The 13,493-nt window shown below is 52.7% G+C and overlaps 6 protein-coding genes across 6 annotated transcripts; 3 read left to right on the top strand and 3 right to left on the bottom strand.

Annotated features, from left to right (window-relative positions):
* Nucleotides 1–260: 260 nt before the first annotated feature.
* Nucleotides 261–2,122, bottom strand: LAESUDRAFT_719806 (uncharacterized protein). Its single transcript, XM_040907695.1, has 2 exons — nt 712–2,122; nt 261–648 (listed from the first exon to the last, which is right to left on the bottom strand). Exon 1 carries the CDS (start codon nt 2,063–2,065, stop codon nt 734–736), a length of 1,332 nt encoding a protein of 443 aa, XP_040769512.1. The 5' UTR covers nt 2,066–2,122; the 3' UTR covers nt 261–648; nt 712–733.
* A 2,244-nt stretch (nt 2,123–4,366) lies between these two features.
* Nucleotides 4,367–5,014, top strand: LAESUDRAFT_155709 (uncharacterized protein). The gene is made up of 2 exons (XM_040901386.1): nt 4,367–4,440; nt 4,516–5,014. Exon 2 carries the CDS (start codon nt 4,592–4,594, stop codon nt 4,916–4,918), a length of 327 nt encoding a protein of 108 aa, XP_040769511.1. The 5' UTR covers nt 4,367–4,440; nt 4,516–4,591; the 3' UTR covers nt 4,919–5,014.
* Nucleotides 5,015–5,662: 648 nt separating this feature from the next.
* LAESUDRAFT_754409 (uncharacterized protein) lies at nt 5,663–7,016 on the top strand (the record flags this gene model as incomplete). Its single annotated transcript, XM_040911881.1, has 8 exons — nt 5,663–5,902; nt 5,960–6,118; nt 6,181–6,250; nt 6,307–6,415; nt 6,473–6,492; nt 6,550–6,617; nt 6,668–6,708; nt 6,767–7,016. 8 exons carry the CDS (start codon nt 5,663–5,665, stop codon nt 7,014–7,016), a joined length of 957 nt encoding a protein of 318 aa, XP_040769510.1.
* A 2,039-nt stretch (nt 7,017–9,055) lies between these two features.
* LAESUDRAFT_733807 (acyltransferase ChoActase/COT/CPT) lies at nt 9,056–11,326 on the top strand (the record flags this gene model as incomplete). The annotated part of the gene is made up of 8 exons (XM_040910447.1): nt 9,056–9,525; nt 9,587–9,649; nt 9,701–9,950; nt 10,000–10,171; nt 10,229–10,491; nt 10,550–10,783; nt 10,839–11,076; nt 11,130–11,326. 8 exons carry the CDS (start codon nt 9,056–9,058, stop codon nt 11,324–11,326), a joined length of 1,887 nt encoding a protein of 628 aa, XP_040769509.1.
* Nucleotides 11,327–11,342: 16 nt separating this feature from the next.
* LAESUDRAFT_155365 (uncharacterized protein) lies at nt 11,343–12,310 on the bottom strand. The gene is made up of 4 exons (XM_040901384.1): nt 12,283–12,310; nt 11,994–12,236; nt 11,798–11,920; nt 11,343–11,746 (listed from the first exon to the last, which is right to left on the bottom strand). Exons 2-4 carry the CDS (start codon nt 12,101–12,103, stop codon nt 11,566–11,568), a joined length of 414 nt encoding a protein of 137 aa, XP_040769508.1. The 5' UTR covers nt 12,104–12,236; nt 12,283–12,310; the 3' UTR covers nt 11,343–11,565.
* LAESUDRAFT_155587 (uncharacterized protein) lies at nt 12,202–12,957 on the bottom strand. The gene is made up of 4 exons (XM_040901385.1): nt 12,916–12,957; nt 12,528–12,858; nt 12,406–12,466; nt 12,202–12,351 (listed from the first exon to the last, which is right to left on the bottom strand). Exons 2-4 carry the CDS (start codon nt 12,713–12,715, stop codon nt 12,301–12,303), a joined length of 300 nt encoding a protein of 99 aa, XP_040769507.1. The 5' UTR covers nt 12,716–12,858; nt 12,916–12,957; the 3' UTR covers nt 12,202–12,300.
* Between the last annotated feature and the right edge of the window lie 536 nt (nt 12,958–13,493).

Below are 13,493 nucleotides of genomic sequence, written 5' to 3'. Positions count from 1 at the left end.
TATAAGTACGTATATATTTCGCAGGAGATCCTGGATGCGAACGATCTCATACATGACTATGGCACTCGCTGTACCTCCCATCACCGTCGAGACGACGCAATGGGGACTCCTGCCGATGCGAGGCCAGTGCCGGAAATTGGGGTAGTATATGGGGCTGACATTCTCTCCCGTGCTCTTCTCATTTTTTGTACGCACTTACCGTGGTAAATACGTGTTCTACGCCTCGTTCTGCCTCAGAGCAATCGTGACTCAAGTTCTATGGGGCGATACTCGAAGACCAACAGCGACGCGAATGTATTCCCGTACTGCTCGTATATGTGCTAAAAGTGACCAATGACAACATTATGACAACTCAACGATAACAGCTAGGACATCTAATCGACTTGAATAAATAGCACATAGCTAAGTGCACTGCATATGAAAACTGGTTACAGTAGAGCCAACAACAGACGGACAAAACTCTGGATCCATACTATCAACACCACTGAAGGGTATCCGAGGGGTACATGCGAAAGATCAAACAAAGAAAGCGAATTACGGACTGTTTTACAGATGAATGAAGTTCCACCGGATGCGGGAGGTTTAGACAGGTCGTGGCGGATGTCGCAATAGAAGTCGCGAATGATGGACGTACAATGAGCTACAAAACTGTCATTATCGTTGAAAAGCTTCCTTCGTGATAGCACTCATAAATCACCGCAGATCACTCACCATATATGTATGAACGAACGGCTCAAAGGGCTTTCCCAATCGTCGTCCTGGCATCAATCTCAACGTCCTTGGGGATCCCCTTCAGAGAATCAGTTACGGAATAACTATTCAAGCGTTTGGAAGCAAGGAAAGCGGACAGGTCTTCCTCAGGCATACGCAAACAGTCGATCGGGATGAGCCCCCGCCGGCCACTACCCAACTTTTCTGCATACGCCCAACCATCATCGTAGCGCAGCAGTATGCGCACAGTCTCGCCGGGCAGCACTGACATCTCGTCATCCATCGTTGGAACGAATGGTCTGCGGATCGTCTCGACACGCGCAAAGTGCGATGCAGTCTCCGGATCTGCAGTCGAGAACGAATCGGCCGTCTGTGCGTCCGAGCCATCCTCCGTGCTCGTTTCGGCGCCGAGACCCATGCCCACACTCGCCAAGTCAGAGAACGGGTTTTCGAGCGCTGTCATGTACTTCGAATTGGCATTAATGGACTCCCGGGTGCTTTGCACCGACTTGACGCTCTTCGGCTTATGATCTTGCAACGGGGTGGGAAAGATGCACTTCTGGGAGGAAGCTAAAGGCCGCGCTGAAATCGGAGTGGGAAGCGTCGGGCTACGCTGGTTCATCACAGAATTGTCAGGGACAGTAGGCCATTCCTCCCAGACTAGGGACCCCGCCTCCGATTGCGCTCTTTCGTTCTCCCAGCTATCGCGTTCAGAACTTCGAATTATCGGCAGCGGATCGGAGTGGACAGTCGCAACAAGAGCGGGCTCCGCAATAGAGCCATTCAGACTGCTCGGGCATACTTCTCCCACCTCTGGGACAACTTCTACATGCCGGCTCGGCCGCGGAACTGTGATACTGGGCAGAGCGGACCGGGAGTTGGTCTCTGACGACAGCGTGGGGAATGTTTCCCACTGTTCGGACGATATCCCAGCATCCAGAGCTGTTCCGGTACCGAAACTGCTCCTTCGACTCGGAGATACGCTCGCACCGGGATGGTCATGGAAGTAGCGTGAGCTGTCGACGGCGGCATTTCCATATGCGCCTGTGTCTCGGCCAAAGAGCCAAGGTCGCCGCTTCTCAAGACGTTGTGCAATGCCTCGCCGACGGAGGAGGAGGAAGGCAAGCACAAAAAGGGGGATGAATCCAAGTGTTGCAAGAGCGGATAGCTGGTGGTTGCTGGAGGTCGGACCACTCGACGAAGATGACGGCTCACCTCCAGAGCTAGAATGCCCGGGGCCCGGCCTCGAGCCCGAGACCGAACCTGCACTCGAATAAGGTGAGTAAGTCGATGTCAGTGTGGCTTGGGACGACACCGCTGAAGCACCTGCGATGAAATTGCTGGCACTTGACATGGTGTGTGCAGACACGGCGTTGCCACTATGTATGCTCTGCAAAGCCTCAGCAGCAGAAGTCGCGGTCGCCAAAGTGGCGACTCCGCTGTCGCTCGCACCGACCTCCGCGCCTGTAGCATGACCGGATGTTGATAGTACGGCGGTAGATATGGAGGATAGTAGCAGCGTTCCGACCGGCGTGGACTGCGTGACAACGTGCCCGGAGATGGTCAATGTGGAATAAAAGGTGCTGTATGCTCCAATACCCTGGTTGTTGGCTGCTACGTCAACTGACGGAGAGGGTGCAGGATCTGTCGCCAAACGTGATGAGCTTGAAAAGCTGCCAACCCCACCAATCGCGCTGCTCAGAGAACTGATGTCGTTTGTTGTGCTGCCGTCATTTGTTGTACTGCCAGTACGAGAAGATGCGTGACCTGTATCAATAGTGCTGGTGGCAGGAACACCAATACTGCTAAGTGATGTCGCCTCCGAGCCGAGACCATTTTCGTCACCTCCAATCCCAATAGAAACGAGAGATGGAGTGGTTGATTCCACAATCGCGGTAGGACTTGCGGCCGTCTGAGGTGTCGGCGTGTCCGTAGTGGAATCCTCAGATGCAGTCGTGTGCGCTGTGTTGGAGGAGGTCTCCTGCGCCTGTGTTGCGCTTGCTTGCACCTGGGCGGTTGTATTCTGCACCTGGGTGGCCGCGTCCTGCACGTGAATGCTTGCTTGCTGAGCCTGACTCGTAGTCTCCAACACCTGTGTGGTTGTATTCTGCACCTGGGTGACCGCGTCCTGCTTCTGAATGCTTGCTTGCTGAGCCTGACTCGCAGTCTCCAACACCTGTGTGGTTGCTGCTTCAGCCACAGTTGAAGTTGACGTCTCATCGGCCTGAGTAGAGACAGTGGTTGCGGAGGGCCACGGCTCGCCACCGATCAACGGGGAAAGCAGAGGCTCAAGGACGGGGATGGATGGGATAAGGAAAGGCAGCTTTATGAGCGGTGGGTCACGCTGCTGTAGGACGTGAAAGTCCATACGTGCACGCCGGTGAGCACGCCGATGCGACCTCCAGCTCGAGGATAGATGCATGGCCGTTTCTGCTCGTTTGTCAAGCCGCAAGTTCTGAGCTACTGGCTACTAGGCTGGCGCAACTAGCTCGAAGAAGATGGACGATATCGTTATGGTTGAGGTCGAAGCAAGAAATGAATGTGGGGGTAAAAAAAGGGCAAAGGCGGCCGCTCTTATCCACGGAGAGTGGAATCATGATGGGGACACACTAGGAAGGGAAGATGCGGACACCTTCGAGCGTTCCTTCGCTGGCGACACGAAGTACAAGCGGTTTGGAAGAGGAGCATACGGTCGTTTGGCTTCGACTACCGCACTGCGCGCGCTCACAATGATCCTGTAATGAGAGCTTAGCCTGGCAGTGCCTCATGGACAAGTAGGTCTGATCTCTACCAGATTACCTACTTGTCAGATTATGAACCTAAAGTAACGTTTACAAGTTGGTGCTGACTGTCGATATATGATACCTTACAGGTCATACGCGTTGCAGAGCCCAGGATGGTCCGGGTGTTAGACGCTCGAGTGGAGGATGCGCAGCAGGCTTGATCGCAGTGATCGGCGATAATGACTCCGGGGACATTTCACACTTCCAATACTGCAATTTCACTAGCTTCTATGACTTTCTGTACACTATTCCATACGCGAATTGCGTTCCTATCTCAGCCCGCAGCATTTAGCTGAGCCAATGCAAGTCAAATCGACTCTTGGCTTGGAGAACTTCATACGCCTAATCGACGACCGGTGAACATCTGCCGCGGGTCACTACTTTGCTACATGTTCGACAAGCACTGGCACGCAGGAGCAGATGGCCGGTGGGAGGTTAGTGTTGCAATTTCTTGCTTTCATGGCGCTAAGTGAGGTTCTACGGCATTCTTGTTCTTAGATACAGCTACGAGAGGACGCTAAGCCTGAGGCGCTGAGCTCCTCGGAGGAAGAACGACTCAAGCAGTCTCACGACTCACGAGATCATGTGGTAGAATTATGTCTATTGAAATTCCTGAACGTAGTGGAGCGATACAAGCCCGGACAATATTCGATCCACTTATAGGCTATAGCTCGTCTGCCTCCACGGCCATTAACTTGAAAGCCCGGAGTACCTGCTGCATTCTCCCCCCAGTCGCTGACTCACAACAGGAGGTACGTAATGCATTTACTGAAGACGGGACAGTCATGGAACCGAACGACGCAATCGCAAGGCGGACTCGCATCGGCCATCGTAATCATTCACAATGAAAGCTCGTCATTATCTCTTCATGTTGATTGGCTGTCCTTGTGCGGTCAGAATTCGCTCGGGGGTCATATCTTCGCTACTGACATAGGCATTAATAAAGGTATGTTAGAGCCACAAGATTGACGACGTTGAAATAATGACATTGATCATTCAACATGTTCATCGTGACGAGCAGGGTCGATTTACGAGTTTCTATAGCTCTAGCGCTATATAGCGCTAATATCAGCGGCTAAACTGCGTTTTACCGCACAATGTGGAGATCTCGAATGATTAATTCACGGATGGCCCACTTGTGCGGTATTCCTCCGTTGACATCCTACGTACGAGGATCATCACCGCCTGGTTGTGAGAAAGCTGTTGTTTTTCCGATAGATCCGGTCTTCAATATCACCAGCACCGCAAAACTACACCAAAGAACTTACATTTGCAAATGGCACGGACGTGAAGGCATCCGAACTCGCACCTTTGCTCGAGCTGCCTCGGGCATACCTCGGTGTGGACAACATGACGAATCTACAGACCACTTTTTGTGCTTGGCAGAGCACGTAATGATGTCTGGATACCAGACCCAGCCATAAGGGACCGTCCGCCTCCGCTGATCCTCGAAAAAAGCCATGCTAATGCGAGGTCTGCCTCAGACACGTGCGCCAGGACGGATCATATTCCTGGTGCACGAGGACAGGAAGTATGCTCCCTACTATCAACGTATCTTCCGCTTGGACTCGATGTGACACTATCAAGCGTGCAATTACTGGCAAGCCACAACCAACATGTCTCAGGTTAGAAGTTCCGGGGTGAATGAATGAGCATATAGCAATTTCATCCGATGTGTTCGGTATGTTCATGACTAAGCGCTAAGATAACTAATTTGTCTCGGGGAACTGTCTTGAGGCCCACGCTGGACAACAGACTTGTTCGCCACGTAATTTCGCCACACAGCGCCAAAGGAGCCGGACCTCAGTCGCTGGCAATGATAGCAGGTGTAAGCAATTCGCGATTAGTTCATGGGCATCCTACAAGTCTAAACATGTGCTCGCAGCAGCGTTTTTTTTTGGTCCAGAGCAGGGCTTCATCACAATTCGCTGCTTCAAGCAGTGCGACATGAGAATGGTTTGAAAAAGTCTGTCATTGTCGGTTCCGATAAATCGTGCAGACACCACAATTACAGCTATGGCGCTCCGGTCCTTCATCGCTGTCTCATCGATTTTTACCGCCGACTGAGCTATGCGAAGGTTTGTTTGGAGCTGCTGGCACTGGAATGGTATAAGTACGTATATATCTCCCGGGAGATCCTGGGTGCGAACGATCTTACACAGACAATGATGAACATAGCACTCGCTGTACCTCCCATCACCGTCGAGACGACGCAATCCGTCGTTCCGATCGAAGTCACAAGTGCAGCGATCACTAGCTTCTTGTATGGAAACGGCTTCTTGCTATATGCAATTTCAACATTTTTTCTGGCAAGTCGGTCTCGTCAGCCCACCAGGGTTGGGGTACGGGCGTTCTACTTGAGTTGGGAATTTGGGGTTGGAACGGTTCTCTTTGCGATCGTCACCGCTGTATGTGCTCCAACCTTTGCCCCGGTATAATCGATTCACCTGTGACCGAGTTCTCAGCACTGGATTCTGACCGTGTTGCGCCTTCTCCGGCCCCTGCAATCTGCAGACATCGCACACTGGCAGCTCGTTCTGTCCTTTGTGGACGAGGCATCCGGAACGCTTCCCGCGAAAGAGGCTCTATCATTCTCGGCTGGTTCCATCTTGAACGCGGTGGTCGTGCGTTAAATCGCCAGTCCCATGTTTTTGTGCTGGACTGACTATATGTGAAGATTTGGCAGCTGTACGTTGTCTGGGATAGGGAAAAAATGGTCATCGTTTTCCCCATACTAACAATTTGCGGGTTCGCTGGTAATTGTTTTTTGAAATAAAAAAACTGGTGCACAGACTGATTCTTTTAACAACAGCCTTTGCAGTGGCGTGCATTTATTTCTTTACACATTTGAAAGCTGACGGCGCGTTCTACAATAACATGTTTGCACAAATGTTGACGTGGGCCGTTGTGCTCTCATTCACGTGTGTTTCTTCCTCGGTTCAACGATTTATACCGTCCTGAATGTGATGTCGATCCAGAACGACAATCTATTGCACGCGTAAGCCTCTTCGAATACATACATCTGGTGTTCATTGTCATCACCACGTTGATCCAGTTTTGATTGTGTTCCGGGTATGGAGAGTGACTAGGGAATTGAATTCGCAATCGGGCAGTATGCAAAGGGTGAGTGATGCAATGCTTCTTCCTTCGCGCGCTCACTGTCACTGTTGAAGCGTGCCGTGTATGCCTTCGTCCAGAGCGTTGCGCTCAACGCGTACGTCTGCCGACTTACAGTGGTTGGTTCCCTTCCTTTAGCGCTCACATTCCCGCAGACTGGCAATGGCGTTCTGGATCATTTGCTTCTTCGTGCGATCGTGGCTGTTTCTCATCGCGGTTGACATGTGGACCCAAATGACTGCCATTTCCTTTATGCTGCTGGCCTTCCGCGTCGGTCTGGGGCGGCAACAAGACTTGGCCTGTGCTGTGCCGCCAGAGTCGCGGGGCGTCATCTCGCATGCTCAACCGGGTCGCAACGATCTCATCGCATTAAGGAGAATACGTGTGGTGGAGGGAGGAACTTAGGGTAGGCTAGCGGATAGTCGTGTTGAAGCTTTTCTTGAAGTCGCTTTTTGAAGATTGGATAACCGTCGACTTTTGTGTGACCATCCCAATGCTTGGTGTTGGACTTCGATTCAAGCCCTCTCGACATACACTTTGCTACGGTCACGGTGCCATGTCGGTTGCAGTTCAGCAATTAGAAAAAGCAGCATCGCCCAGCAACTCAACATTACCCAGACTCGAATGCCACCCACCAAAAGGTCTCGCCGCACTGGCTGCGGAAACATGGCACGATGAGCATTCGCTCGTGACCGCTGCTGTAGCTCTTCCCGACTTCTTAGAAGCAAAGCTCCTCGAGACAACGATTTCCGTTCATTGGTTCGACCTCGCTGCCAACACTTGAGCCTGACTTGGAACCGCCCGGTCCGACAGTTTCTCCCCTTTATTTTCTTACGAGCCAGTCATCAATCAACATGATTGAGCTCATTGCGCCACCAATATCGTCATGCAAAGTCCTGCAAAAGGTCGAATTCCCAGTCCTCTACAACCGACTTTGTTGTAGTGATGAGAGTTCCGGAAGCGGCTGTAGAGGTAGGAACCCATAAAATAGTGATAACTGTTGAGTTCGCGAAACGGCGAGTAAAACGTCGATGACATCGGAGTATAGAGAGCGGCAGCTGTAAATTGCTTCTCGGGATATGTTTTTCAGGTATTTTATGAGACCAGCTGAACGTCGACGACCATCACTTAATTATTATGGCAAAGATACGGGTTGAAGAACGTCGCGTAGCTGATAAGGACATTCTGATTGTCATTTGCTACGGTTGTGCGACATATAGCGGCTCGGGTCTCCGCGTGGATTCGAGTGTATGCGTGGCGTATTTGCGGCTGTCAGGTAGCCTTTCTACGATACAAAACTCCTGCGACGCCTATAAAGCACGCTCGGGCGGCTCTGATTGTTAAGAGGGTGACCTAACGCAACTTTACCCGATATGGTGCCCTTGCTTCCATTTTCGGTAGGTCCGCCGTCCAAAATGCCGCGCGGCACGTCCCGCCGCGTCCTTCCCGAGAGCTGGGTGTATAATACGCACTTTGACTCTGGACGTTGTCTCAGCGATCCCCCTCCTGGGCGTCCAGTATCCATTTCACGCGTTTCTGCTTTGACAACTGACGCAGACGAGTTGAGGGCAAAGCAACGTAGACGGTCTCGCGCAAGAATGAGCTACATAGCGCGCAGAACCTGCATCAGGGGAGGAAATAGCTGCGGCGGGGGCGGGGTGGCGACGGTAAGCGCACTTCCGATGCGCCCAGCGCCAATTGGCAATGGGGAATCATGTGGGCTGGGGCCCCGCCCTTCTCGACATCGACGAGCGCGGCCAACTCGCCTACCGCCCCTCCAGCAGCTCCATTCAAATACACTCTGTGTCCTCGGATACGCTCGCAGGCTTTCGATAGTCTCCCACCCACTCGTACACCCGCCAACTGCAAAGTCATTCATGCTGCGCCAGAGTTCAGCCCCGTTGAGATTCTCGGCTCGGTCCACGGATATCCTGGTAAGTGACGAGACACTTCTGTTAGGGTGCTTTTTGCTGTACGAAGCAACCATGCTTCTGTCATGCTTCGTACGCCCCAGAGGTTCTGGGCTTTGGAATACGTTCAGCCTTTCGGACGCTAGGCTTACCGGACGGACGATCGTCTTCGTCAGGATGCAGGAAATGAGATGTCGGTCCTCAGACGGAATGCCGCTGCTCGGCCTTCCGCACGGTACGTGAGAGGGTTCAATAACCTGCATTGCATGCGTCTGGGGCGCTTTTAATTCGCTCCAGCACTCAACGGTGCACTCAGTGTCGGTGGTGATTCTCTATGCAACCGCTCCTGCGTCTTTTTGCGAGCAAGGTACGCCTCTGTCTCCGACTCCGGTGCATGCACATCCCGTTATCACGTGCCACGTAGCGACTACAGTCGCGCGCGCGCATATTTGCATAATAACTCCGGACAGCACCTCATGGGTTGGATTGCGCACTCACTACAACTATCTACAGCCACATAGATCACTGGCAGCCATGTCCAAGCCGCGTTCCTTCAAGTCATCTGCGCCAAGGCGAGCAGATGCGCTTCCTCCGGGTTACAAGGAAGACCTCAGTGCAGGCCCAATGCTCCGCTACGAGGTTTCACTGCCGCACTTGCCTGTCCCTACACTTTCCTCCACGACTGCAAAGTACCTCGAGACAGTCCAGCCCCATCTTACGCCTGCGCAGTACTCTGCGACCCGGTCTGCGGTAAAGACGTTCGCGGAATCAGCCCTGGCCAAGGAGCTGCAGGCGCGTCTTGAAGCGCGTGCGGCGGACCCCAATGTGCGGAATTGGCTGTCGGAATGGTGGAACGACATCGCATACATGGGCTACCGTGATCCGGTGGTGGTGTACGTGAGCTACTTCTACGTGCATGTAGATGACAAGCGCGCGCCGGGTCAAGCGAGGCGGGCAGCACAATTGCTCAAAGCGATGTTACCGTTCAGGGATCTGGTCGAGAGGTGAGTCTCAACTCCAAATTGCAGGCTCAATACAGGCAGACCGATGACCCTCTTATTCCAGTAAACAGCTGGAACCTGATAAAGTGCGCAGCATGCCGCTTTCCATGGAGTCATATAAATGGCTGTACGTTCTGATATTCAAGTAACGAGGACAACTCTAAAGTACACTCCCCAGATTCCACTCCTCTCGATACCCCGTCAAGCCCTCCGACACGGCACGCAAGTTCGACCCGACGACGAACAACCATGTAGTGTTTGTGCGGAAAAACAAGTTCTTCAAGGTCCCGCTTGCGGATAAGGGCGGCCGTGAGCTCTCCGCGGCTGAACTCGAGGCGCAGATCGAGAAGATCATCTCTATGGCGGGTAGTGAGAAGGCTGTCCCCATCGGTGCGTTAACCAGCGAGAACCGGGACAATTGGGCCGACGTAAGTCGCGTTCGTCAGATACGTGTGCAAGCTCGCTAATAAGTACAAGGCCCGTGCTGCCCTTTTGGCCGCATCGCCATCAAATGCGGTCTCGCTCGAGGCGATCGAATCTGCGATGCTGATTGTCTGTCTCGATGACTCTGCAGCTATCACACGCGATGAAGCGAGTTGGGGCTGCTGGGTAGGCGACGGCAGGAACCGCTTCTACGACAAGCACCAACGTACGTTCGCCTGGATTGCAAATGTTTGACATTGCGCTAATTGATGGCGCTACGCAGTTATCGTTTTCGAGAACGGCAAGTCTGGTTTCCTCGGTGAACACTCATGCATGGATGGCACTCCGACGCTGCGTTTGAACGAGTTCATACTCGCATCACTTGCTGCTGGAAAGATCGACTTGGGTCCTGATCGCACAGCGGAGACTGGCAGAGACCTGGAGGCTCCCGCTGAACTGTCGTTTGTCGTGAACGCTAAGGCGCGGCAGTATGTTCAGCAGGCGGAATCTGCGTTCGATGAGCTCGTTGGCAAGCACAATCTCCACGTACGTCATGATCTGCTTTCTCCTTCGGGCAGAGTGGGATTTCATGTCTATGCGTTAGGTCCTGCACTACGAGGGCTACGGCAAAAATCAAATAAAGAAGTACAAAGCTTCTCCCGACGCGTGGGCGCAGCTTGTCAAGCAACTCGCCTTCCACAAGATGTTCAACAGGCCCGGAGTCTGTTACGAGAGTTGCCAGACGCGCAAGTTCCAGCTCGGACGCACGGAGGTTATTCGAAGCGCAAGCAACGAGAGCAAGGCGTGGGCGGAGTCTATGCTCAATCCGGCAGAATCGGTACGTATCCCGAGTGCCCGCTGGCTTCTAGTTTTCTGAAACGAAATGGAATCAGGACGAACACCGTGCGATCCTCTTCCGCAGGGCGGTGGCTCGACACCTGCAGTACGCCGCATGGGCTGCCGATGGCCAAGGGTTGGATCGCCACTTGTTCGGCTTGAAGATGATGCTTCGGGAAGGCGAACCTGTCCCGCCTATATACACGGATGAGGCATTCTCGAAGACCAACCACTGGGAGCTGTCGACCTCGAATTTGTCTTCGCCGTTCTTGGACGGATGGGGCTATGGCGAAGGTTCGTGGGACTCGTTTACGGGCTCGTAACTGTTTGGCTGACATGCGGTTTAGTCGTTCCGGATGGCTACGGCTTGTCCTATTCGATTGGAGATGATTACATCCGATGGACCATCACGAGCTTGAAGCGGAGGACGGCAGAGCTGAAACGTTACCTCGCGGAGGCTGCGACAGAGACACGGCAGATGATGGACAGAGCTGCTGTTGCGGAGGCGAAGAAAAAGGAGGGCGAAGTCAAGGCGAAATTGTAATTGGATCAGTGTACTAATGTTTTGTCCCCTTTTCTTCCATGTACACATTACCATATCTTGTATCTACATTCGAGAGAGTCGGCTTTCCATCATAAGCCTCCGTAGCTCATCCATCGTGACAGCAATCGTGGCATCATAGTCCGCAAGCAAAACTTCATATTTGAACCTTCCATCATCTTTCATAGTAAGCGACTTGACCTTCCAGACACCCTTATCACCCTCGGAAAGATCTGAACAAATCATTGCTTTAGAAGGTCGCCTGGGCTATTGAGGAGAGTGTTCGCTTCAGCATCTGTGACTGCACCGCCAGAGCCAGAGCTAGCGATCGCGGTGAGGCCGTTGTGGGCATTCTGCGATGACGAAGCGGATGCAGCATGTTTTTGATTGGCCATCGTCATAGGTTTAAGCCACTCATCCATCCTGTATGTATAAGTGAACAAATGACAGAAATGATATCAAGTCAGGACATACAGCTCACTCTCACGCTTGATGTATGCCATATACTCTTTGTCGCCTCTGCTTATCAGAGGAGCCACCTTGTGTGCGTCGAACACAATAGTGGCTGCAGTCGCATACGAGAAACGAAGGGAATGACTTGACACAGTAATGGATTAGCTCTCCATATTCTTTGATCAGAGAATGAGAATGTAAGATGCAGCGCACTCACTCCTCGTACGTCACCGGTGTCTGTGCAACAAAAAGCATCATATTGGGCCAACAATTCGTCCACTTTCTCTCCGCTGCCAAATGCATTTGGATCCAATGTGTGAGAGACATTGGGGTGGTGTGACTGTGCTACCATTGCAAGCATCTTGTCCCGCCGTGTGACATCCTTTGCGAGGACGCTGCTGGACTCCTGCTGCAGCCTACAATAGAGGCTCATCTTCTGTGCAAGTGGCTCGACCTCCTCCTGAACAGATGGAAGTCACGCAAAGAGAGATGGCAACACCACTCACATTCCGAATAACAGAATGTTATTTGGCTATCCATAATGGCGCAGCGTCGCTTACATACTGCACGATCACCTGTGTATGCTTGTGTCATCATGGTGCCCTTGCTGCTTGTTGCCTTCGTCGTACCTGCACCGTCTTCTTCTGCCTCTTGCTGATCTGGGACGTCCTCTCACCCCTGTCTTCGTCTCTGTCCATGGTGTTCTACGTTCAGTCCATTACGTCGCCTTCACTTGTGTCATCGCCCGCACGTTGGTTGGCGTCGCTTGCTTTCTCGCACGCTCGGTCGTTCGTGAACATTGTCTGTCAGTTCCTCGGTGAGACCTGTGCGGTTTTTACCTGGAGTTTGCGCATTGGAGCGGTCTCCATATTGCCTGCGGACACGTTGGTGTTGTTCGCTTCGTTGCTCGTTAGCATTGTGTACCGCTACCTCGTGCATCGATTACGGTCGTTCTCGACTGCGCTGCACCGGCGTGTTGCGTTCCTGCGTGGCTCGTTGTTCATTCTACCAGGTCGCACATACTTCCTCTCTTTCCTCTCGGAGGTGCGGGTCGCGGTTCAAAGGTCTTCAGCGTGGACGCGCTGTTGAATAGCACTGTTATACGTGAGCCTACTGAGCTTCTCCGGTGCTACACTTACGTTGTATGTGTACATTGTGTGCCTGTCCGTGACGTTGACCGCGTCGTTGGGGACGACAGTCGCTTCGTCGCTGTACAAGTTCCTATTACTACCCTTACTGATGTTCTTCCATACCGTTGTTGCTCGATTCCAGGATGTTCGCTTCCGTGACGTCGCCATCGTCGCAGGCCGCAACGCTTATCGCGATGCCATCAACAATTTTTGTGCTCCTCGCTTCGCTTCCGATCCATGGATCTTGAACCGCAACCACCATCTCCTTCCGCTAGCGCCGGGGGCTTGTCCTCCTCGTCAACGGAACTCGTGCACACAGACTACACCCCCAAACTTACACTAGCTGTCCGACAGGCCTTACGGCAATGGCAGGTTCAGGGACCCTCTGAGCTGCTCACTGACATCGACTCTGTGATCGATGCCGCCTTTGCGATTCATCAGGCAGTGCTTCAAGTCATCGGCCGTGCCGAGCTGTTGAACCGAAACAACACTGACCTGGACGATCTCCATAAACAGCGTCTTAGAGCTGTCGTGGACAAGTACCACCCCCCCTTCTTCAACTCATCCCATCGACCAGCACCCACCCC

The sequence above is a fragment of the Laetiporus sulphureus genome, assembly GCF_001632365.1.
Source record: "Laetiporus sulphureus 93-53 unplaced genomic scaffold LAESUscaffold_2, whole genome shotgun sequence".
Classification (NCBI taxonomy): Eukaryota; Fungi; Basidiomycota; class Agaricomycetes; order Polyporales; family Laetiporaceae; genus Laetiporus; species Laetiporus sulphureus.
Note: the sequence above shows the minus strand (reverse complement) of the source record. Positions and strands in the feature narration are given on the sequence as shown.